The sequence below is a fragment of the Opisthocomus hoazin genome, chromosome 6 (assembly GCF_030867145.1).
Source record: "Opisthocomus hoazin isolate bOpiHoa1 chromosome 6, bOpiHoa1.hap1, whole genome shotgun sequence".
Lineage (NCBI taxonomy): Eukaryota > Metazoa > Chordata > Aves > Opisthocomiformes > Opisthocomidae > Opisthocomus > Opisthocomus hoazin.
The window spans coordinates 61,396,326-61,422,627 of record NC_134419.1 but is presented as its reverse complement, the minus strand read 5'-3'; the positions used below and the strand labels follow the sequence as shown (position 1 = coordinate 61,422,627).

The window sequence follows — 26,302 nt, the reverse complement described above, 5'->3', positions numbered from 1 at the left end:
ACACTTGGGAAAGAAGTGACTTAAAACTGTGTATAACAGACAGGCAATTGGCAGCACAGAATTTATATGTTGTATCAAAGAGCTTTTCTATACAGTAGAGGTTTTAAAAATAATACAAGCAGTAATAACGTAGGGAAAAAGTTGCAGATGTCACGAGCACAGATTACAGGTGGAGCAGTCAAAGTTGTAAATCTGAAGTATCCTTATGCAAGTTTTTTTTAGGCTTAGTGATGTTTATTGCACTGTTAAATTGTCTAGCAATAGTTCTTTATCTACTTCTTTGGTAGAAATAACGAAAATACTGAGACTACAAAGAAAGGCATACCTCCTCTTCTACTGACTGAAATTCCTTATCTTCAGTGGAAAGATCTATGAGAATAGTTCCACTACCAGAAGTATTTAGAGTCAGGTATGGGTTAAGTCCTGTGAATACAACAAAACACAACAGTTTCAGAAACTGCCTTAAGACTGCTGATTTGGAATGGTAACCAGTAAGAGATTTTTCTTTTTCAAAGGGACCATTTTCTCAAAATTCAGTTTACAAGATGAAGAGATTAGCTGCTAAGGAAGGAAGAGACTACCAATGACTTTAATTGCCTTCCACCAGCCGCAAACATATCAAAGTGCGATCCCTCAAATAATTTCATTAATTTTAAGCAAACTTCTTCAGCATCTGTTTATAACCTCTACCCACAGATTACCATGCATACACCATAAATGCCATGAGAAATACAGCAGCTGGGTCTTGATGCAGATCAACTGCAATCATTTGCCTTGATCTGTGGATACTGATCAATCATTCTCTCAACAGGAATAAACATTTCAGACACACTAACCCACTTGTCTATGCTTAGCTCAGTATGTTAATGTACATGACAGGGAAACCATATATAAGCAGTTGCTTATGTAGGAGTTCATTTCAACTCTAGGCAGTGAAACAGTGAGCAACCTGGCCCTCTACAAAGTCCATGACTACTGATGGCAATGGCATCATTAACAAGAGAATTGACTTGAAGTGCTCATTCAATAGGAATATTTTTCCCATGAATCCTGCAGCAAGAGCTGACAAAAGAACTAAGTCTGTAAAACCCAAAAGGCCTGAGCCTGATACTGAATGCTTAAAGGAAAATTCTCTATCATTCCAAATATGCAAAAAAAAAATTGGAATTTTACACAGAATCCATTGTCAATTTACAATTAGACTTCATTCACAACTGACAAGCAATGGGAATGTAATTACTGAACATAAGAATACAAAGACAGTGTGTATCAGGTGTCTTTTTGCCCATGGCTTTCCCAGACAACTACCAGGCGACCAGAGTTAGATGCTGGGTCTGTCATAATCTCTCTAGAAAGGAATAATTTGGGCAAAAAGGGAAATTACAGATTCATAAACAGTCCTGAGCCTCACAATCGCAGTGTGCAACTGGAACAGAGTGTTCAGGAGCAACAAACTCTGGCAAGAAAGAACCAAAACAAAGTTTTCCACAAAAGCCCTACTGACCTTGAAATAACGGCTATACTGTGTTCAGGAAGAGATGCCAAAATATCAGTGCAAACATACTTGAGTGCAAGAGCCCAAGGGCAAGATACAGAAAACTGAGAAAACAACCAAACGACAACAATCCACACACATGTCCTGGCAAGGCAGCAAGAGTCTAGAAAGAATGGGGGTGGGAGTGGTGAAGGATTTAGATGTTTGACATTCTGTCTATATACAGACATATTAAAATATGTATAAACATACAAATGTTGAAAAACACACCAGGCCTACTTGGAAGGCAAAACCAGTATATGATTACTGGTTATGTAAATGTTGAACTCAAACAGGACATGAGGCTGACATGATACCTTAAAAGTAACTTCTACCCAAAATACTTAATGAATCTGCCAAAAAACATATGACAATTAAGAGAAAATTATGAAGATTCGCTTAAATGCTTCATTACTAGGAAAAGGATTATCTTAAGGCTTGGTTAATGCTGTTTTAAGGAGCAAAAAGTAATTCAGAGCTTGGGATAGTGACTCTCATTACTATGGAGTGCAGATTTTAGAATGAGAATTCACAGACGGTGTCTCAAGAGGGAAAAAAATAATCCTACCAATTCTAATTTATTCAATTTCTATGAAACACAGCACAACAATAGTAAGTAATGATTCAGTGAGACAAGGAACAGAAAAGGTTTGGGTTTTTTTTGTCTCTTATGCAGCCATAGTTAAATGAAGTGCACTATTCCCAGGATTGTGCTGGTATCAACAGTGCTGCACAAATAAAGAGGCTTCAGCATGAACTTCAATACAAGCTGAAGCTGTTAAACAAAGCAATGCTATTAGTTTTGGTTCACTGGAAGCAACACCAACTGTATTTTTAAAGAAAAGCATACATAAGAATTCCAGCTGGCTTTCTCAGAAAGCAAACATAGTAATTTTTACAGAACCAGATGGAACAGTATGTAACAGGCCATAACCCACCAACAGAGAATCTGCTCTGCTCTCCAGAGTGCTCTGATGAAGACAAATACTCCCTACCTCAAAAAGCTTACAACCGTTTTGCACTACATCTACTCTTTACCTAAGTAAACACAAAATGGTGACCATGAATGAAAAAAAAAAAATTAGAGAACTGGAAGACAAGATTCATAGCAATTCACAGGACTAATAAAAGCGCTCATGTTGCAAGTCAGAAGACATCATCTGAAGAGCCATTTTCTAGGACAAGTTTTATTATAAATTCTTTTTAAAGAGATACAATTTCAAATAATCTAAAGCATTTATAAAAATGGATTCTATAAAGGCAGTGTGACATAATAATTCGAAACATCTATATATACCTTGTTGTCCAGAAATTAGCCTTTCAACTCCTTTAATGATTTTATGCCTATGGCCATAAGCATTAATTCCAATTTCCTTCAATTCTTTGTGTCCCATTTCAACCAATACATCCAGTGTTATCTACAATGAAAGCAACACCATTTTTTGTACAACACAGTGAACAGACTAGAACAGCTGCCAATGACAGTGAAAATATACCTTACAACAGTTGATATAAAAAGCAATTGTGAAAAGAACACGAACATTGGAGACTTTGGTGTATTATTCTCACATTTTACTTTTAATCAAGTTTTTTCTCCAAATAAATAAATATGCTACAAACTACATATGAGTAACTCATATTGCTTGCAAGGATCATGCTCCCATTGAGAAATACAATTTTCTAGATATGTTCAAGCCAACAGAAACAGAAATTACTAATCAACACTGACTATTTACTCCACCATTTATATGGCAGAAAGGAAACATGACTACACTCTCAAACTTATACAGACATTACTGCCCTTAGTTTTTTATATATATGTGTATTTTAATATATAATTTTATTATATATCAATTAAAAAATTGAGTTACACTCCTTTCGTTTAATCCACTCATTCTGACATTCATTCATTTTAAATCTGTCTCATTATGTTATTCTACACAGTATCTATTCCCTTGCCTTCTAGCTGAGTATCTGGAAATAAATATAGCTACTTACCTGTTCTCTCTCAAATATGTCAATTAGATGCTCAAGGCCGAGATTCCGCACAAACTGATTTATGCTAAAATCTGCACCTGAAACTGTGCAAGAAGAAAAACTCACAAAGAACATGCATACATGTATTGTAAAATAAAGTACATACACCTCACATTCTCTGTGAAAACAATGAGAGACAGAAATTCCAGGTCTTCTCAAGATGGGGAATAAACATCTGTATCACTAACCAGTGGCAACAATTACTTACTCTACCCTAGCACTCTAAGATTTCTACCACCCCAAGAGCAGTCTTTGTGCTTCCGCAAAATAAGCAACTAACTAGCTACCAGAAATGCACATTCAAACAAAAAGTATTTTGAGAACTAAAACATTATAGAAGTAGCCTTTTCAAGATCTCTAAGAACAGCCTCTTAGAAACTAGATAGTTTGTAGTAAAATACTGTTTGTATGGAGCCAAATTTCATCTGACTTCTCTTTTAAAACACAATTCACCATTTTGGTTCTGTACAACAAAAAAGGAACATTTTAAAGATTCTGTAAGGGGAAAGTACTAAAATTGTATACTACAAGACTTATTAGACTTCTGTTTCCCGTTCATGACATCATAAGGAATAGGGATAGTGCGTATGTCAGAATAAATGTGTGCATGTGTGAGAAACTTCACACTTGTGTATTTTTTTTACCATACGGTAGAAAACGTTATTCCTATTTCAAATATTTCTCATTCTTTTCATGAGAAAGCCTCACCTTCTTTTTTCTCCAGAACAGTAGCTCCCTCTGCACTGTTTGTACCAACAACAGAAGGAAGTTCAGAAAAACTACCAGACAAGTTGTCAAGACTACTTGCAGCAGACAGACTGGATGGACTGGATGGAACAGAAGACAGGGAATCAGCTGTGGAACCTGTATTCTGAGACACACTTATAACCTGAGGTTTGTAGCAAGTTGGTAAGGCAGAAGGAGGCATTGCTGCTGTCAATAATGCGCTGACATCATCTGCCTAAATAGCAGAAAATGACTGATTAAAATAGAGAAATACTTTTACACAATGTTTTTTCCTAGAATGCATTATCATTATTCCAGACTTAAGTATACTGTGAAATAAATAAATGCATATTGGAAAAATACTTGTTTTACAACACAGTTTACAAATGGTCTTTTGTGCCAACAGCATACATGAAACTGTAAAATGTTTATAAATAAAACCTGTAATAAACTAAAAAGTGAAGACTTCAATATTTCTAAAACAATTTAGGGACAGTTAAACAGAATTAATTTGCCAGGAGAAATGAACCAAAGCTTCTACTGGCAACCAGAATTTACAAAACAAATGAGCGTAGCTTTGAATTGTATTATAATACTTAGAAAAAACACACACCCAAAAACTTAACAGCCAGATAGTTTTTAAATTTATGTTGCTACAAAGTTTGCTTTCATTTTATTGCCACAATTTTTGTATTAGTCAAACTACAAGTACTGAATTAAAAGCATCAAATTATACAGATGTATCCTTTTTGTTGTTATTGTTTTGTTTTTTTCCTCCCGACTCCATCTTGAAATAAGAAGTCTTGAGCAAGAAAATACTTAAAGAAAATTTACAAAGGCTCCACTGACTTTCCTTACCAGGTACATATAAACAACAGAGAAACCACAGTATTTTAAACTTTGCAGAACTTGCTGTATTACTATTTTTTTTTTAAAGGATAGTTTTTAGATGAGCTGCTACAAATGGCAGGTGAGTAGAGATTTTGCAAGAACCACAACACTTACAGTGACCAGGTCCAACGGCGTTTGTCCTTCTTGGTTTTTCAGAGTAGGATCAGCCCCATGTGCCAGTAACAAGGCACAAAGCTGTGTCCTCCCTTTCTGGGCTGCTTCATGCAGAGGTGTGAAAGCCCATTTGTCCGTAGCATTCACACATGCATTATACTTTATAAGTAAAGCTGCTACATCAACATGCTGGAAAATAAAAACACCTGTTAAGTTCCAGGGTACCACAGCGTATTTAACTCAGAACCATTACTGATCCTTCTCTATGATCCTCATTCTGAACTTTCTTAGAATACATTTACTTTTTAATTATGATCAAAAATTTATTAAAACTAGATGTTTTACTCCTCATCTATAAGGTACCAGTAAAATGTTAAGATTTCTTCCCTTATGAAAAAAGGCCAGACCAACAACAGAATCCCAAATCCAGAGGAATCCGAAGGAAAAAAAGCCTGAATTTGAACTTGGAAAGTACTCTAACTGTTTCGATTAAAGACTTGATGCAAACACAAAGATTCAGGAAGTCCACAAAAACAATCAGTGTCTCAGTATCAGCCAAGTAAGTGAAAATGAGACTTGCTGGTATAATGTGACCAACACAGGTAAGGAAATACATTTTATAGAACACCTTTCAGGCTGCTGGTTTTCTAAGCATTCATGTTCAGAAAACTCAATTCTGTAAACTCCAACCCTGATTTGACTAAGATTGATTTTTTTTTTCATTTTACAAATAAGATTACATTACAACTCAATGGCAAAAGTTTTCTAAGGAATGTTGGCTCACAATGCTGTTAATGAAATGTATCACTTTATTTATTCATTTATTTTTAAAAATAAAGCCTCAGAAAGTTTTGAGATATTTACCCCATAAGACGCCGCATTATGCAGAGGAATCAAACCTCCTTTATCCTGTGCATTCACATCTGCTCCATGTTGTAACAGGTACTCTGCAACCTCCAAATTGTTGTAACCAGCTGGAAGGTTGCAAAAGGACAGAACAAATAGAACATATTAAAAGAAATTATCCTCAACAGGCTGTAGAGAAGTAATAATTCACTTAAATTACTCGAAAGTTAAGACATCAATCCGAGCAAAGACAGTGTATGAGTATTTGGTTTTAAAACCTCTGTCCATAAACAATACAAGATCCTCTTTGGCTAGAGAGGATAGGGAATTAAAATCAGAGTTAAACAGTTTAGAAGAGGAACATAAGACTAATATGCATAAAATACTATTTTTTTAAAGAAAATATGGAGTCCTCTAGCTTGAGACTACACTTGAAACTTGCTGAGATATAGAAAGTATAGCCACAATAACTAATAACTCTGATCAAACCAGTTAATTAGAACACTGACCTGCTAAATGTAGTGGTGTTGAATGCCGTCCTTGTGTGTCCCGACAGTTGACATTGTCAGGTGAACACAACTTTTTTACTCGGGCCAAACAGCCTTTCTTCGCAGCATCTAGTAGAGCTGCATCTCCTCTAAGTAGGTCTTGAATATCAGTATCACCATCTTTAACAAGGTCTAGAGGAGTATTTCCATCTCTGTTTTTCTTTGTAGGGTCAGCTCCATGCTGTGCACATCAAAAAAAAGGTGGTAAGTATGTAAGTAGAATAAACACGTTGCATCTTAGGCATCTTATGCCTTACTGAGCAAATATTCTGACACATACTCGAATCCTTCAGAGCACCTTCCATTGCCTATTTGAGAAAGGACAACATAGTTGCGAACAGTATCCCTTCTACTGAAAACCTACATTTAGCTACACTAATTTAGAAACCACAAAACACAAACCAGCTTCTCAAAGAAGTCCAATCACATTTCAGACTGAACAAGACTGAGGTCAGGTGAAGAGTAAGAAAGAAAAGAAAGTAACCTCTCTCCAGCATATATAGTACCTGTAATAGGAGTTTGCAAATCTCGTATTTTCCTTTTGCTGCAGCTTCATGCAAAGGAGTGAATTTCCACAAGTCAGCTACATTGACAACTGCACCATGTTTAACCAGCAGTTCAGCAACTTCATAGTGACCGTATGAGCAAGCATTATGTAATGGGACAAGTCCTCTGTAAACAATTAAAAAAAAAAAAAAAGAAAAATTCTCTTTTAAAAATTAGGTCTTTTTTTCACAGAGCGATATAAACTTACAACATACTGCACCTTCAACAACCAAACCATAACAAAAATTATTTTTTAAGTTTTCCATAACAGTGTAATATAGTGGGAATAGCTACTGCCAAAGTGGTAAAAATGCAATCAGCAGCAGCACTGAAAAGATGTAAAAACACAGGGCTAGAGAAATTCTTGACACTCTAATCTCAAGTACTGCAAAATGTTTTTGTGGATATTCCGAGTATCTTCATTCTGAGAGAACTTTCTATGAAAATAAAAAAATTGAATGTCTGAAGAAAGATGTGATGCTTATCCGCCAGCAATATTCAAGAGCTGACAGACATCAGCAATCACAATTGCCAAGAATATACACATTTGAGTATTTACCCCTTATCTTTTGCATGCACATCAGCTCCATGCTGCAGAAGGTATTCAACAACGGATACCCTATTATATCCGGCTGCAAAATGAAGTGGTGTAGACTGACGTCCTTCAATATCTCTGCAGTTCACACTTTGAATTGTACATAGTTTCTGTAAAATCCCCAAAACAAAACATACATCACTATATATAGTGTTGACACACTTTAAATTTAGTCATGTTGTTATACACATCTATTTTTGAAAAATTGTTTTAATGAAGAAGAAAGTTTATTTCTTGATTTATTTTTACACAAACCCCTTACTTTTCACAGACTGTGTCACAAGGAAAAAATAATTAAATACTCCCTCCCAAATCCACACCTGTGATTTCCTATTTACACTTTTTATATAAGACAAAATTCTGGAGGTGGTGAAAATTACATTTTGTCATCTGTGATATTCGTTCCATACAAAGGCTTTAGGACAGGCATCACAACTCTAAAGCATTGAGTGAAGGGCTGTCTGACGGCTTGTTTTGAGAAATTAATACCTTGGGATACAATTCCCTCTTATTTTTAGGACAGGTTTAAGCTTACTTTTACAGTATCCACATCTCCAGCCTTTGCAGCCTCCAGCAACTGTCGATCTGCATCAGAATTACCTAATGGGATCCCTTCTGCAAAATAAATCAGGTTGCACGACATGTAAGTGTATGTAGTTGAAGGAATTTGTTAAGACAGGAAGTAATTTGAGTATTTCAAGGATTTGCCTTAAAACAGTTAACTAATTATAGACAAGTTTTGTCTTTTCTTACTATCTGCAACTGTAGCTACTAGCTCTAACAGTGTTTGCAAAGCTGCCTTTAGCAACATGCTTCCTTTTCATTCTGAAATACTGTGGACCCAACTAAACATTTCAGTTTCATTCCAGAAGCTTACCTATGCATATAACGTCCACACCTTACTCTTGAACATCCACGTACCCCGTTGCCTCTGCTCACAAATACAAAGCAGCCATTTTTTGCTTTTGAAACTAATTTTCTACTTACAAGGTTCCCCCCTTCCTATGTCAGGATTTCCAAAAATTATTCCAGGTGGCTATGCCATTAAAACACTCTGAGCATCTCTGACAATCTGTGTAGCTGAATACTAGCGAGTAAATGATACTGGTAACTACACCTAGAGGCAGTAGCCACTCTCCCTGTGCACGTAGTTACGAAGTAAGAACTGCACAACGCAGGACTGTCTTTTGTAGAAAGTACTCCCCCTGACTTGTGCTCACTATTATTTCTGTATGGCACTTGAAACGGCAAGTAAAATGAAGCACCACATTACTTCAGAAGTGGGTCTTGAATAAATCAGTTGTACCTTGTAGTAGCTGTTGCACACTCTCAGTCCCCATTTGTAAGGCTGTAAAGCCCTGCAGAGACACAATGGAAGGATCACATCCAGAACTCAACAGCAACCTGCAGGTCTGAAGATGACCACAGTGTGCTGCTCTATGAAGAGAGGTCTGGCCAAGATTATCTAACGCATTAACCTAAAAATAACACAGACAAGAAATACCACCATCAAAACTTAATATTAAAGCTGTTTTCATTGCTGACTGGGAGTTTCACAGCTATTCTTCTTACTTTAATTAAAAGAACTTATTCAGTGTATTTCCAAAGGTCATGACATTTCAAAATATAAAATTTAAACAAAAGCAGTTCATGAAGTTATAACCACATTTACTGAGGAAGAATAGCCCACTTTTAGAAGCATGCAAATAATTCAGCGTAAACAGTCACAGCAATTGTACCACATACAGAATTAGGCCATCATTTTGCTCATGGCAGCACAAATCCTCAGTGCCAACGCGCAGAACAGCTATTACCGGCATTGGCTTATTGTGGTCTTTCAGATTGAGGACTTTCTACTGTTTCAGTCAATGTGTATTTAATAATTTAAAACTCTGCACCCAAAGGTTACTTGTATTCCCTATCGTTCCTCTGGTTTTGATCATCACTTCGGAAACCACACAGCAGCCAGGCTGTAATGAAATTTCCACAAGAGATTCAACTCCTAGTTTTGGAGGATTCAAGCATTATAGAGAGTATCTCCTTTCCACTTTTTCTTCTTGTGGAAATTCAAACACTGTATTATGATCTAACATTTCACCTAGGCTCCAATTTTTACTGCACACAACACCACATAAAGTCTACCTGTGTTACAGTTCAGTCTAGCTTCTTGTTGTTTGTATATATCCCCTACGTTCTTTTTTCCTTAAGCATTTCATCACTACTGCTGGACAATGAAGCACCGAGTAAGACACTCTACAAGCTTTCAGTTAACAGTGAGAAGTACATCCGCACTTTTTTATAGAATAGGAACGAAACGACAATGATGCCTCAATGTGGAGGGCTGTACTGATGGATTGATGGCCTGTGTCTTAAGCGTAGAAATCCACAACCTTCCAAAACGAATTATTTTAGAAAAGTCTGTCTACTCAGCTGTCCATTCTCACGCTATGAAAACCTATACAGTAGGGAAACCTCCACAAAAGTATGAATAGTAACTCATACCTTAGCTTCATGTTTCACAACTACTTCAACAACATCATTATGAGCCTTTTCTGATGCCACATGCAGAGGAGTCAAGAAGCTTTAAAAAAAAAAAAAAATTAAAAATGTATTTTGCAAAATCTTCTAAACACACACTTACGAGTATTCATTTGTAACCACTCACTCTTTTGTTTTTTCATTGATGTTGGCTCCTTTCCTCAGCAACAATTCACATACTTGCTTTCTCTTAGGATATGGAGATGCAGCAGCACAGTGCTGAGAACATTAAAAATTGTAGCATTAACAACAGTTTTACTGCTTGCTGATCAGCTGGCAGTTAAGCCCTCATTGTGTGCAAAGTCAACAGGAAAAAAAAAATGTAGAAGCTTATTAATTCAGGAGATTCCTCATGGGCTTTTGGATTTACTCTGGTATTTTCCAGAGCTCCCTTTCCAGTAATTGCTGGAAATCTTCAAGCTTTACAAACAAAGCTAACATATGTAGCTTGCTGTTGCTTAGAACTAGACTATTGTACAGAAAATCAGTAATCTAGACAACCTAAATTAAACAGGCAATTCAGATTAGTCTCAACATTAAGCTTAAGAACTAAATACTGATCTATGTTATTCGTTTAACTAGACACTGGATATTCTGGGTTGGTCTGAATTACACTGTTTGACATCAAAATTTTTAGTTCTGAACTATTACCCAGTATATTTAGGTCAGCCACAATAGATGCAAAATAATTAATAAATCCTGAGATATTACCAATGCTGTCTCATGTGTTTGAGGATGTTTGAAGTTCACCGTCTCCAAAGAAAGATGTTTCTTTATACGAGCTACATCTGATTCTCTTGCAGCCTGTAGCAGTGAGTGACCTTTGAATTCATCTTTAAAAAGAAATAAATACATACCAGAAGGTTACATTCCTTAACTCAAGAAGGATCAAGAGGATTGTTTCTTTCAGTTAGATAAAAATACTCATTTTATTCAGCAGATCACGGTGCAGACATTTTCAACTCAGACTTAAGCTTTTACATCACTTGACAGAACTTGTTAGCTAAGTCAAAAAACTACAGCAATGTACTTTGTTTCTGAACCAGACACATCCAAACTGGTTGAACAAGATGTATTCCACTCACCACTGTTCTAGGTTCTACTCTTCGCATATGTACCAATTCAAGCATGTATAAATCTCTACTTCTGACCTCTCTTTGGAAAACCATTTCTAGATGCTAACATGAACGCTAATGTAGTATTTACTAATAATTTTTGTACACATCCCAGAAAGTCATTAGTTGACCACTCAAAGACAGAGTTTGAGGGCATTCTTCTCAACTCCTTAAGTTTTCTGGAAAAAAAATCAATGCCTTTCACAAATTTTTTTGAACTTCCAGTGATTGTGGCATACTCAAACGTATTCAGCATTCTAAACTGTTATGTGTTTTCCTTTCTTCAAACAAAACATAGTGGAAGAATAAAAATTAATATTTCAACAGTCTCGATGCAATGACAGGAGCAAGTATGGAAAATGAGAGTGTACTGGCAAGGTCATGACGGAAAGCGTGTACTCAGGGAAGAAAAGCTACAAACCCCATCACAACCACATGACTATAAAACCGACAATAAAATTATTTTAAATGCCTACATTCAGAAAATTTAGCAATCTCAAATCATAAACAGCGAAATCTACTGTCCAACATTGCACAATTGCTTGGAAAGTGTAAGCATTTTCCAAATCTGATTTCTGGCAGGTGTCTAGGGAACTGTCACGGTCCAGGGAACCCAAGCACACATTACAATCTATAACTGCAGAACTGATCTTCACTTTATACTCACATGCTAATCGTTCTTTTAATTGGGGTGTTGGAGCCAAATCAATGGTGCTTTTGTTGTGACAGTTCAACAGTGTTGGGTCAGCACCATAACTTAACAAAAGAGAACATACTTCCACCCTGTTCTTAGAAGCTGCTTCATGCAGAGGGGTGAATTGCCACAGATCCATTGCATTCACGCATGCTCCATGCTTGAAACGGAAAGGGGTAAAAAAGATGCAATATCAAAACCAGATCATTAGAAAAAGACTTCTGTCATTAGTTTCAGTGCAGTAGACTGTTAAAATAAAAATCAATGCCTGTATGCAAACTGTATCCAAGACATTCTCCAGACATCCATTTTCAATATACCACAACATTTCAGCAGATTGCAGTTTTTAATCCCCTAGTGCCTCACAGGTACATACAGAGAAGCTGAAGGCAGGCTAGTCTCTTCAGGCTTTCTCCAGCATCTCTACAAGGAGAGTAGCTCTGCTATAAGTCAGATCGGAGAATGAGCCTAATTCATATACTACAAATCACCTCTCAACAAGCTCCCTTATCTTATTGCTCTAGAAAAAGTCTAGGGTGAACAGCTGCACTAAGATAAACACATTCTGTGAACACGCCTCAAGATGCAAATACCAAGATATCTATGGGATAGGGTCTCAAAGTTGACTTCAATTCAAAACATTTAAATACAAGGTTCTGCAAGTGATACTTTTGGATATTTAAGTAATTATTCTCCAGTAACATTCTGTATGCGCCTTGAGTTGTGCCTGTAAGCAAGTCTGATAGGACATGCTCCTTCCCATTGCTCCTATTAGAGCTGCAGTGCTTTGCAAAAAATAATTCAAGATTCACTGGAGCAGAAATCCAACAGGGAATACAACTCTAGCTTAATAGTTAAGACACATAGTAGTGTGTAGGCAAGAGGGTTTTTTTTTTGTCCAGTACCACAACTGTAAAGATTCACTTTACAGTTAGCCTCTGAAGTTACAAAAAGAAAAAAAAAAAAATCTTTTGACTATTTATACTTACTGAAATATATGCTTATTTCAGTAATTTTTACTTTATTTTTTGCTAAACACTTAGAAAGACACATGGAATTAGTTGGGACTGAGACAAACAGGACAGAACAACAGCTATACCCTGAGCACCCAAACATCTGGAGTTCTCCAACAGAACACTCTCAGCTGTTATAATTATTTGCTGTAGCAGCTGAGAATGGGCACAGTTCAAACGCCCCTTTGACGACAACACAGATTTTTGCAGGCCACATCTTTGAGCCACTAGTTTAACGTGTATCATACTTTATCTTCAAGATTAACATAATCCAGATTAAGACACTCCAGTTCTGAGAAGTTCCAAGCATTCGCCTGCTTTAGGAAAAATGACACATTTTTCTTTGCGGTGAAGGCTACAATTCAGGGCCAGAATTGAAGTTGTAAAGTTCATTCCCTCAAGAGACTAATTACTCTTTTATTGCAAAACGTTCATGATCTTTACCAGTATTCTCTTCAAAACATCTTAACAGTCTGTCTTCTGAAATATTTATCTACTGTCAAACTCATAATATTGTTCAGTTTTTGGGGGTGCGGCTTCTTTTGGGTGAGGGTGGGAAGGCTGAGACAAGTACTCACTTGGTGGTACAAAAACATTCAACTTTGGAGCAGAAAGAGTTAAAAACAGAAAGCACATTTATAAGGAAAAAGCTTCCTTGCAAGCAGAAGATTCTGTAGGTCCAGCTTAATAATCACTAACATGTAGAGCTGAAGCAATCTGTCATTAAGTTTTGTAAATCTAAGTACAAAATAAAAAAATTATGCAACTTGCATTATAAACTGTTCTTATTTAATAATATGCAATTAAATCTCTTCAAAGACCAACCTTTACAAGAAGCTCTGTTACTTCATAATGACCATAGGAACAGGCATTGTGAAGTGGCACCAAATCTCTATATAGGAGAGAAAGTGGGAGGATTATTGTCCTAGGATGCACATTTCAATTCCAAATGCATCTTTAACATTGCAAAAGGTACTATGCATTAAACATTTCATAAAAATAACAACAGAGATGTTCACATGAAGTTGAGGGGAAAATAAGAAGCTAGAGAAGAACCCAGAAAATCCCATCAGCATTTTTCAGAACAATAAACATCAGAAAATGAGAAATTCACTGCACTGTCTTACTGCAAATGAAATGGTTCCTCTCAGACTCGGAACCCTACACAGGATGAGCTATCTACAGGGGATTTTCAGGAGTGACAGTAATTATTTCCTTTTTCACAAGAACATTGCTGTAAGATTATCTCCTCCCATAGAAACTAAAGAAGTTTTACTGGCCAATGTTTCAGTAACTGTACACTATTCCACAGTAACAGCAGAGCTACAGAAGTTTTAAAGCCAGCTTCATACTCCCTCAAATCCAGTGATCTTAGGAGCAAGTGAGAAATTGCCCAAAGTGAATTCTTTCACCATGGGCTAATAAGGGAGAAACGACAAAAGTGAATTCCAACCCCAAGGGGACAATCAAAGCAGTCTGATCAGGCAGCTATTTATGTAGCTGTGAAGTAATCCTAGGAAAAAGGAAGAATAAGAGTTTGCTTACCACAACCTTTAATGTACATAAATACACATTTCAAAAAAAGATTTTTCACTGTATTTTATGTAACTAAAGATAGCATGTCTATATTTCACTACATCTCCTGACATAACCAAATGGTTGAAAACGTAGTCCAAATGAAAACTCTGGCAAACAGATCTTCAACTTTTATCACATTCTTTGCAAAAAGAAGCACAGAAACTTAAAAGTAGAAAGAAAATTAAGATTGATTCAATCATCAAAATATTTGCTGATTTCACAGTGGTGTATGAACGTATTTTGTTAAACAAGAGGTAATAATTTGGTTAATGATATCTAAAAGCCAGCACATTCTACTGTCAGCTCAGTTTGGATTCTACTGTTTCACAAGGCTTAAGCCTGTACACTTTGCATTTTTGTCATAACAGGAAGGTTAAAGATGGCATAACGGTGTTGAGTTAGCAATTCTTCATGGTTAAAACAGTATTACTCTTCTTAATCTGAATTTGTAACAAATCCTGTTTGTTCTGAACAAAGGAAAAATGAACCTACCCTTTATCCTTAGCGTGTACATCAGCCCCGTGTTGCAGTAAGAGCTGTACTATTTTTACACGGTTATATCCAGCTGCTAAATGTAAAGGAGTAGACTGAAACGACAGAATGTGGAAGTAATCAGTAACATAAAATCAAAGGTTGATTTTTTTTTTTTCAAAACTCGTTAACAGTACTAATTACTGAAGTCCTTAAAACACTTGCAACACTAAAAAAACCCGAGTGCTTGAATCAGACATTTGATAACTATGTTCATTGTTTACTGACTACTCTCACAGTCATCATAAATGCAAATCCTGAATTTACTCCATCACTAATACATTCTGGCAACAAAGACCCTCTTAATGAACTTTTGAGTCCTGCAGTCCATTTTTGTCTTTTAGCCTACCACAACTACAAATACTTTGCTGGGACAAACTATTTCCCTTGTGAAAAGGGAAATAAGATAGCCATTAGAAACAGTGACTGCTTAATTATAAAGAGGTCTCCCTGCCAATCAATAAATTAAGTTCAGAAATTACCCACAGAGATTGTTATCCACATCTGGGAGTGCAGTAAATCCGTGGGGTGTGGGGGAAACTCAATCATCTCTTCTAAATTCTCACCCTCCACAGAGCAGTCAGATAACTGCTCTATGATCTTTTCCAGCAAACCCACTCAAGCATACCCATCAGCAGCACCAAGAGCAGAGCTACAAATTAGTGAAAACAAATCTTATCCTCTTCATTTACAAACCCATCAACTGAACTGGGTTTGCACAATTCCTAGAGGATGTCTTATAACTAGAAGATCAGAAAATGGAGATGCATAGGTGTTTTGGAGATCCCAATACCTTACCACAAAGCCTTAAACACAGAAACTCACTGGAACAAAACTTAAGTGACTGAGTAGATATACTTAATAAGAACGAGGATGCCAAAAATTGATACTCAGTAATCTGAACCTTCAGTAGGCTAGGGGCTGAGCCCAGAAGACCACCAGGATTTTTTAGAGTGTAGATTTTGAACATTTTTCACGTAGTTCTTTACCAATACTTCTAGCGATGAGCAGATGCTAGAGAGACACAATCTTATTTTCCTCACATATATTAAAGAAAATAGATTCTACATTTAACATTCTTAAAATCTGGTCAAACAGTAACTGTGAAACATGTAAGAGTGAACTAATTTTAAACCAGGTTTTAAACAAAAATACCTTTCTGCCATCACTTGCGTGACAGTTAACATTTAACGGTGTAAGAAGAGACATCATCTTTTCTTCATTTCCACTCCTGAAAAACAAGATATCAAATGGGCAGAATTCTTTCTATTCCAGTTTTTAGTAGCTTATGTTTTTATATTTTTCCTTGCTATAATGTTCAGCTGATCTGTTCTGAAGTCATTGATTTACTTCTGTACCATCAGCATTAAAGTGAAAGGAAAAATGCATTTATGTAATTATTTTTGTAGCTTTATTTACAGATAACACCTGAAGCTTAGCATCCAGATGGAATGCCAGCTCAAAAGTCAACATATATATTCTGAAAATATAACTAAATTCTGAAAATATAACTAAATTCCAGATACGTTCCAAACATGCATACCTGGCACTTTCTAAGAGTTCATCTTTTTTGTATTCACCTGGAAGACAAAAGGGAGTTTCTTTAGTTGTTAAATAATTATCTATGTATGTGAAGTTCACTACTTCTCCTCTTTCAAAATTTTAGAGAACGTAAGTGCTAAAAATTTGACAGTCCATTACTGAACTAGCATAATATACTGTTTATCCAGAAGACATCCCATGACTGAGATGATGAAGGCCACATATGAATTTCTGTTTAGAATTGTAAAACAGAGAAAAGTTAAAGCACTATCAGAAAGAAAAAACCCAAAATACTGTACTACGTCCATTCGACTTCTTAGTTACAACGCAATCTAAAGATTATCACTTACCAGTCAGCACTGCTTTTGCAGACGGGTCTGCTAAATCCAAGGCTGTTCTTCCATCTGTGTTCCGGATGGTTGGTTCTGCACCATGTTGCAGCAGTACTACAAAATGTCAAAGTTTTCCATGAGAAAACAATTCTGCAAAACAAGGCTTATGAGACATGTCATTACGGTAAGCCGCAAGCAACAAAAGAAACATCCAGTTACTGATCCTAACTTGCCCTCTCAAATTTTTAATGTCAGAATCCCTAATGTCAGCTGTAAACAGTTTAACTAGTGAAACACGCCTGGACACATTTTATGAGAAAAAAAGCAGCGCAGAAATGCAACAGTCAGACTGGCAGGAGGCAATCTCAGTTGAAAGACTGTGACTGACACACCACAAAAACCAGTAGCCACCTCCAGAGCATGCTGCCTCAAATCCACAAGTGACTATGCCCTAAACTGTAGACAGCAGAGGCAGGCCATGCATCTCACACTGATACTGGGGCCAAACAGGCAGCATTATATATACACAACTCTCCAGATGTACTCCTTCATAAAGTAAACGGGGGCAAACCACACAATCAAAAAATTAAGTTTCTTGACGACATATCTAACTTTCTACCTCTTCCTAACTCTTAAGAACTGTGTGGACAAAACAAGCAGTCAATATAATTGAAGTTTAGCTCCCATCCTTCATAATTTAACATGGCTGCTACACACAGAGACAGAATGAATCCATTACTAAAACCAGTTTTCTTCTTTCCACTGCACTGTGAGTAGCAGCAGAAGGCAGCATAAGAATCTGGGCTGAAGCAGAAGAAAATCCAGCTCGAACATGTCACTCTATAGCTCTTTCCCCATGATGTCAATGTGAATCTTTATACTTAGGCAATTACCAAAAACAAATCTAAAAACTTGTTTCTTATAAAACTGGCATATGAATTTAAGTTTATGAAAGATTTTCAGTTTTAATTCTCATACCAGCCATAGCTTCATAGTGTAAAAATGGTCTTTAAAAGGTTCTTGATTTTTCACAGTGAAAAGAAATGAGTCAGTCACAGGAAGAGTAGGAGAAATTACCAATGCAGACATCTGTCTTGCCCTTAATGGCAGCTTCATGAAGGGGAGTGTAATTCCAATTATCCCGAGCATTAGGATCTGCACCATGCCGCAAGAGAAGATTGACAACTTCGGCATGACCAAAAGAGCAAGCGTTGTGAAGAGGAATCAGGCCTCCATCATCTCGCGCGTGGACATTGGCACCACTTTGAAGTAAATATTCAACTACGTCCTTCCGCCCAAAACCTGGAAGAGATAAAGAGCTCTGTTCCATCTGCTAGGGAAGAAAGGTGTTGGGGTGGGGTAAGAGAATTCCCCCTCCCCTATACACAGATTAAAACAACAAACTTAAATAACAGTAACCACTCTAAATAACAATCACAACTGGCATTCTTTACTAAAGGAGCATTTACACATTAAGACTATTTTTGAAACCCCTAAAATTTAGATTAAAACCAGCAGAAAAACAATATTCAAGATTATGGAACTATGAATATCTTGACAAGGCCCCCATGAGTCAACAGCTTCTTGAAAACATAATAAAAAGAACAACACACTGACAACAAAACCTCTTTTTTAGCCATTTTATATGGCTATTAAAGCTAACAATATTTTTTATGATACTCTGCCAACACACAGCCAGTTTGTGGAAGGACCAGTAGATGAGCCCTGCAAGTGGTAAGGATGAGACTGGCTAAAGGCCAAAGCACGCACAATTCATATTCTAAGCTTTTAAAAAAAGATTTATATGACATGAGAAGTATTTTACAGAAATGCATTGCTTGTTTATTAAAAAGAGCAAGTAAGGAGCACTGCTCTCCGGTTAAAACTAACAGCATGGCTACTTACTTTCTAAGGACTAATTAACAATGCGCACAAAGTTTCCATCATTGAAATGATTACTTAAGAAAACCCTTAGGGACATAAGTTTATCCGAGACCATTCTCCGTTGAAGAAATTTATCACAAGAGTATGCACAACCATGACTTCAAGATATTCACAATGTCTGTTTTCATTGATGCCTAAAATTATTACAAATATTTGATCATGACTAAAGCACAAAAATACTCTTACACATCCTGAGGCCCTTTTTTACAATCCTGTCATTCCCGTTAGTAGACAGAAAAAAAATTATGCCCCCTTGCACATCTGGAGCTAGAAACACATCACAAATAAGGTAATTGCTTTTATAAGCCAATTCTATAGCTATTATTGTTTAATTTCAGCTGTATCTTGCATATCTATATAACAGCAAATAAACCAGGACATCAATCAACTGTACCAATGTTTTCTCTAGTATCTTCATAAGAGGCCAGAATGACTTAGGATTTCTGCCTGCAAGCATTATGCTCATCTGGTCACATTCCAAAGGCCACTGCCTACAGAAATCCCTGAAAGGTTTCATGAAGGTAGGTCCCTTCAGCTCTCAAGGATTATTTGGGCATGTAAGAGCCATACCGCGGTATGCATCAGCCTTGTGCCAAGCACCTTCTGGGAAATAAGCCATGTGTGCAGGACTTGGCTTTCCTTGCTTTAAATATCTGAGCTGCAAACCGTTTTCCTGAAGAGATCAAGAACTGGGTGGGGATGAAGTGTTGAGCTTTTCCCTCAGTCTGAATCATTTCGCAGTTGCCAACACCAGAGATACTCAGATTGTAGCAAATTTAAACCTTGTTACATATCATCCATGGAACTTCAGTAGGTAGGTAGAACTCCAAGCAACCATAACCTAGAAACAATGTTTATTCCCGATAGCTACACAGCATTTCAGTGACACAGTCACAGAAGCATATGAGAAGCATCAGTATTTTAGTTGCAACCGTCTTAGTTTTAGTTTAGTTGCAAGACAACTTTTTCATTGCATATTCTTAACTAAATCTGACTATTCAGTAAATCTTTCTACCAGACTGACAGCAACTGAAATCCTGGAGCAAGAAGCACTTTCACCTTCGCTATTCAGAGCTCAAAAACCCAAACATTGCCATTTTTAAGCAATTTCTGGATCCTACCTGCTGAGAGGAGATCTCGTGTACAAACTGTATATGCCAAAGATAAGGAAGCCAGGAAAGCTACTTAGAAAAGCCTTTGTTAAGCTCTGTCTTTCCTCCTCTTCCCTCAAAAGTCTGGTACGGAACCGTATTTCCCACAGACGACTTCTTCATAATTCAATAATTTTATGTGAAACTTTCTAATCCCAGAATGAACTCCAAAGTATTTTTAAGCAATAGTCAGAAGACTACACTGGTGATGTGCTTCAATTCTTCAAAATACGTTATTAATAATATAAATCTTAGCTTGATAGCACCTTGACTTCAATAGAACCACATACTGTACAGCAAATTCACTTTTGAGTCTCAACATTACAGTTATCCACCTTACAACTAACAGAAGGCACCTTGCCTGACCTAACAGAGCACAGGAGCTCAGCATTCATGTGATGAGAACTGGATCAGTCCATGCAAAAACAATTTATCTGCACAAGCACAGTAAGCCATATTCACTGCACAGGCATGCATATTTCTGCTGCCAAAAAAAATCAGTACCTACAGAACATACACCCATGCAGCCATATTGTCTATACAGTAAATTATATGCAGCATATTTCTGATCCTAATTAATTTAGCTTTTGTAACTAGATATTATAAATATTATTTTTCTTGAATATGTCCTCCTGAATTTTTCTTATGTCTTCAAAATTTCAAAACATTCTGTTTCTAGTTTGAATGTATACTCAAAATGCTTTGAGGATCTGCTCAGATGAGACTTTTCACACATGCCAGAGTCCGGCAAACACATCATCAAAGCTGTTATTTGATGACAGACTGCTTGGCATCTTGTTCTTTCAGTACCAAAAAAACGCTTTCCCAGAACTGCTTTAGTTCTGTTAGAAAAGCCTCTGATCAAATACTCTGTCCAGAAGTTACAGGTCTGGTAGCTAAACATCACTCATTCTTGTACAGCAGGCATTCCTGTCCCTCAAAGCTTTGCTGTATAGCCATGTTTTTGAATGTAGAATGTCAACCTTAGCAGGAATCAATACCATAATTGAAAATCTGCTGTAGTAAACCTCATTATAGGTGTAGAGAATTCACCTGGATGCCCTCTATTTAGTACACAGATTCTATCAGATACAGTTCATAAGCAGCCCATAGCTTCTCTCTGCACAAGGTCTGCGTCCATTCAGAAAATACCCTAAGAAGTATAGTAACACCCCTAAACTACTGATTAAGTGGTAGACATCCCTGCTCATTGCAGGGGGAGGAGTGGGGGGTGTGTGGACTAGATGACCTTTAAGGGTCCCTTCCAACCCAAACCATTCTATGAGTCTACCTATACTTCTTTTAAGGTTGAGACCCGCTTATTTGTATCAACACCATTTTTTGTACCTTCTCTTCAGCACTGAGGGCACAGCAGGGATTCCTTACTTCCTGGTGGAAGCATCTGTAAGAGGGCACCATATAGGAAAGAGAAGTATTTTCTCATTATTTTCTAAAGGATGTACGTGTACAGAGGAGGTGGCCAAACTCTATGATGGTCTTTCCCTCCTCTCATTTTCACCAAGAGTGGAAAGAGGGGACAGCCTTTGCTGACACAGGGAAGGGAGCCACTACCTACTGTAACAGTTCCTCTTTGCCATTAGTCCACTGCTGCAAAAACAATTCCAACTTTTTTTTTTTTTAAATACGTTGGCATTTTTAAAGGGCAGGAGTTTTTTTAGCTCTTGAGTTTCTATCCAAAGTCCAACTAAATGGTAGCACAGTTTGCAACTGTGTAAGATAACTGTCTCGTCACCGTGAACACTTCCTTTCTCATCGTGAAGCAGGCTACTCAGGGCCTCTAGCTGACAACTCTTCTACTACCTCCAACAGCTGAGTAACTCACCACACTTGTTCCCTGAATATTAATCACAATAGAAATTTGTAACGGCATATAATTTTAAAAAAAATATTTATTTTGTCACTGTTGTGTCATAACTGACACTCACCTAATTTTGATGGGATCAAAAGCTACAGAAACAACTGAGCTCTGATTCTTCTCTCCTGCCCCAGGCAGTCATTTTTTCAACGAATTTTAGTTTGCAAGAAGGGCATTTTGGTTCCTGCCAAGTCTCTAAAACGCTGCGATACTTTCAAGTTTGACATAGACTGTGGTGAAAAGGATTTACTTGAGAAAGTATACACAGCTTACGGTGAGAGAGGACCGAGCCTATTATGCTGCAAAGGGTGGCGGGCTCTTGACTGAAGCTTCAGTACAGCTTATCTGCCACACACACAAATGCGTACCACAAAATCTAAAGAACAACCTTCACCAAGATCCCGATATGTGTTACTTCTTGCCATATTTTTTAATATATTTTAAAATCAACCCTTAAAAAACGGCACATGGAAAAAGAGGAATTTGCTTTATTTCTTTAAATTGCCAGGTAAGATCTGGGAAAAGACTTCAAAAACAGAACCCAAGTTCAGACCCCAGAATATCACTAAAAAAATAAAAAAGGGCAATACAAAACCTAACTTTCATATTTCAGCTCTGCCTCTCCCATAACACAAGTCTTGAAACTGAATGAAACTAGTCAAGAGAAATTTTGTAATGTATTTTCTCCAAACACACACCTAGGCTAAACAAAGCAAGAATACAGCAGACTTCTGCTTTTACTTCCTGGAATGTAATTCCTTCAGAGACAGAAAACAAAAGAAGCCAGTATTACTCCAACTATGAATAATGGGCGAAAGGTAAAACAAAACAACAACAAAACAAAAACAATAACCCCAAAATCCAGGGGTTACTTATGTCCGTCACTCATACTGCAGGTAGGCTGACAACAGCAGAGTTCCACTTGAAGCAGTGGAACAGTGTTAAATCAAGAAATTACACAAGTATTTTATGTCGCATGTTAAACAGAAACTTTCAGCATCTTCTACAGCCTTGTGAGAGGAGCAATTAATATCTCTCTATTAAGTTTGAAGTACATATAAGCATGGCAATGGCCTCTCCCATTTACACACCAACCTGTTTAACATTAGAAGTCTAACAACCACATGAACTTAGTGTTATGCGTTTTTTAATGGAAAAAGCTTCCTACAGATCAGGAGTTGTTTTTTAAAGACAAGACAGATCACTCCTGTCCAGAGAGATAAACAAGATCACTATGTATTACACGAGAAACTCCTTAGGCCCCAAGAAAAAAAAAAAAAAAAAAAAAAGGAAGAAAACCCCTCACTTCTCCAAAATGCTATAAAACACACTCATTTGTTTAGAAGTTCAGAGTTTATTAGTGAGTAGAAGGGCAGGCAGGACTGCTGCATGGAATAGCTGCAATTTTCCTCCAGCAGGATATTTTGTCTCCTGGGCTCTCTAATTCATCAAGTTTCTTAAATCTGTGAAATGCAGCTGTCCTGAAGAGGCCTTCAAGAACTCAGACCTGTTAAGTCTACTGAATGCAAGGAAAAGACACCTTAAGCCGAAACCTTCTCCAACACAATTCAGTGAAGAAAGAAACATCTTTATTATTATACATATTGGTCAGCTGAAAAGAAGCCGCTGTCTTCTGCAGCCTGCCAGCCTTGGGGTCCTACATCTAACGCTGTAACAAAATCAAAACAAACAACATGAAAACAGTCACAGCCAGGCCTTTGTCTGAAAAGGTGGGATGGGTATCTTCGGGCCTGCTGTCAGCGAAAGCAGTTGTTCTGTGATGTCAGTTGTTTGCGTATCTAACTCCCGAACTGGCAAAGTCTATTTGCTAACGATAAGAATGCAAAAAGCTTAGAAAGGGTGTTATCCAGCAGGCACCCTTGACGGGTGACATTCTCACAAGGACCAGGCCTGCTGCAGCCCACAGCAGCAGCACCCGGGACGCCCGCCGCCGCTCGCACGCCACGACGCGGCGCTCCAAACCTCAGCCCAGACGTCCTCGACGCCAGGCGAGCCCGGGGTTCTCTTCAGCAGCCCCCGCCGCGCGGATGACGGCCCACCAGCCACGCCAGCGTGGGCGCAGGGCCTGGCGACCGCCGCAGCCCCGGCACCGGGGCCGCCGCAGGGCTCCGACCCCCGCGCTGCACCCGGGCCCGCTCCCCGCAGCGGGGCCTGCGCGGAAACCGCGAATCCCCCGCGGCCCGGCCAGGCCAGGCCCCGCGCCGAGAGGGAGGCGGCGGTGCGCGGCAGCGGCCCGGCGCCCGGCGGGGCTGCCCGCCCCCGGCCTCCCCCTTCCCCACAGGGGCGGCAGCGGCGGCCCCAGGCCGGTACCTGCGGCGAAGTGCAGCGGGCTGGACTTCCGGCCCGCCGTGTCCCGGCTGTTCACGTTCTCGGGCCGCACCAGCCGCTTGACCCGCTCCACGTCCCCGTTCCTGCAGGCCTCGAAGAGTTCCCGGGCCGGCTCCGCCGCCACGCCGCAGCCCGGCGCTTCGGCCAAAGCGGCCGCGCCGCCGGCGCACCGCCGCGCCGCCATGCCGGGCCTGCCGGAGGCAGCCGAGCAGCCCCCGCCGCCCCGCTCACAGGCCGCGGCCCTGCGAGGCGGCGGCAGCCCTCCGCTGGGCGGGGCGCGGGGACCGGCGCATCGTGGCGGGAGGATCCGGGCGGAGCGGCCGCGGCCAAGGCGCCACCGCCGGCCTCGCTGCGCAGGCGCCCCCCGAGGGGCCAGGCAGGCGCGGGAGGGGACAGCGCGCAGGCGCAGTGGGGTGGCGCGCCGCTGCCTTGGCGGGAGGCTGCGCGGGGCGGCGGGGGTGCTAGGGAGGATGTTCAGTGCATAGTAACTCTGAAATGGAACTTACACAGTTTTCTTTCTTAATCTTAACAGATACTAGGAAGTGCTGATGGTTGACTTTGACAATTCAAGGTTTCGGAAAGGAACAGAGAGCATCTTTGTCCCTCTTGTAAGCCTAAGCAGCTTGATGGGGAAGCTTGAGCTTAGATAGGAGTAACTACGGGATTCATTCAGTAATGTTGAAACATAGTTTTCCACTCATGCCATAATAAACCACTTTGGAAAAGGTAGTTGGACAGAGTCGGTAGCTTCCTGTTCCAAAGGCAGGAAAGATAAGTGCCTCCAAACTCAGTTGAATTTGCAGACTATTTTTATATCGGTAAATTAAATGGCCTGAGAACCAGGAAGAGATGCAGCTGGTGATTTCCACAGCTGAGTCACTTCGATTCTGTTAAACATTCTCGTCTCCGAAACAAGGCAGTTTCATCCAAGTTGCCTGTCCATGCTAATGCTTAAATTGTGCCAAGGAATTTTTAGGGGGGAATTGGCAGCTGTCCCAGGCCAAAACCATGCTCCAGTAATAGGTCAAGGTCCAATGCGTGTGTCTTATGTCCCTGCACTGCTTAGTTGTTTAATTTACACATAGCCACAGTAGAATTGTGACGGGAGAATGCAGCCAGCATTGGGATGGAAAGCATATGCTTTGACAAACACATGATGCCTTGGTCATGTGTATTTTCTGTCATCCCACTGGCTTTTCTCCCCATCACCACTGAAATTATAAGCTGTGTTCAGCAGGCAGGGAAAAATCAGGCTATGACTGGAGTCCCTCTGTCAGCTTTGTCACACATACATAATTCATCCGCTGTTTGCATGTGGCCATAACTGTGCTGGCAGAAAATGTCATCAAATGTGGCTCATAGGCCTGCAGCCGTCTCAGACCTTCCCAGCATCTCCAAAGAACACATGATGAAAGCTGCCCTTCCTACGTGCCGGCTCCACAGACTGAAAACAAGATCTGCAGTGCTGCTATTTGTATCTTTTGTTTGCCCCATTAGCACAGCTGGAAAAAAAGCCCATTTTCAGACCTACAGCAGAAATAGCAAATACATCAACTTGAAGTCAACTGCTTCCATTTCAAAACTAAAAAAGGGATTGTGTAGCTAAAAGTCTGTGGAAGACCTTCCAAGGAAGTTTAAAACTGGAACAATTTTTCACTAGTTCTGTATAAACTCTGTGTTTCTTTCCTTGGCAAAAGCTATTTTCAAATGCTAATAGAAAACAAATGAGTTAGAAAAAGAGCATGATTTTAAAATATATTGCTATTATGGATCTAAAGTAAAGAAACTACTAATTCTTTCCA

The 26,302-nt window shown here is 38.8% G+C and overlaps 1 protein-coding gene across 1 annotated transcript in view; it reads right to left on the bottom strand.

Annotated features, from left to right (window-relative positions):
* TNKS2 (tankyrase 2) overlaps positions 1–24,684 on the bottom strand; it is a 31,851-nt gene extending 7,167 nt beyond the window's left edge. The window contains exons 1-22 of the mRNA XM_075423425.1: positions 24,483–24,684; positions 18,258–18,482; positions 17,199–17,294; positions 16,850–16,886; positions 16,462–16,537; positions 15,268–15,362; positions 14,023–14,089; positions 12,158–12,344; positions 11,087–11,208; positions 10,503–10,594; positions 10,340–10,418; positions 9,144–9,315; positions 8,373–8,452; positions 7,802–7,947; positions 7,203–7,368; positions 6,658–6,877; positions 6,167–6,276; positions 5,303–5,491; positions 4,280–4,532; positions 3,533–3,615; positions 2,832–2,952; positions 326–423 (exon numbers count right to left, since the gene is read on the bottom strand). Of these exons, the coding sequence (XP_075279540.1) occupies positions 326–423; positions 2,832–2,952; positions 3,533–3,615; positions 4,280–4,532; positions 5,303–5,491; positions 6,167–6,276; positions 6,658–6,877; positions 7,203–7,368; positions 7,802–7,947; positions 8,373–8,452; positions 9,144–9,315; positions 10,340–10,418; positions 10,503–10,594; positions 11,087–11,208; positions 12,158–12,344; positions 14,023–14,089; positions 15,268–15,362; positions 16,462–16,537; positions 16,850–16,886; positions 17,199–17,294; positions 18,258–18,482; positions 24,483–24,684 (2,916 nt within the window). The remainder of the gene's footprint in view (positions 1–325; positions 424–2,831; positions 2,953–3,532; positions 3,616–4,279; positions 4,533–5,302; positions 5,492–6,166; positions 6,277–6,657; positions 6,878–7,202; positions 7,369–7,801; positions 7,948–8,372; positions 8,453–9,143; positions 9,316–10,339; positions 10,419–10,502; positions 10,595–11,086; positions 11,209–12,157; positions 12,345–14,022; positions 14,090–15,267; positions 15,363–16,461; positions 16,538–16,849; positions 16,887–17,198; positions 17,295–18,257; positions 18,483–24,482) is intronic.
* Between the last annotated feature and the right edge of the window lie 1,618 nt (positions 24,685–26,302).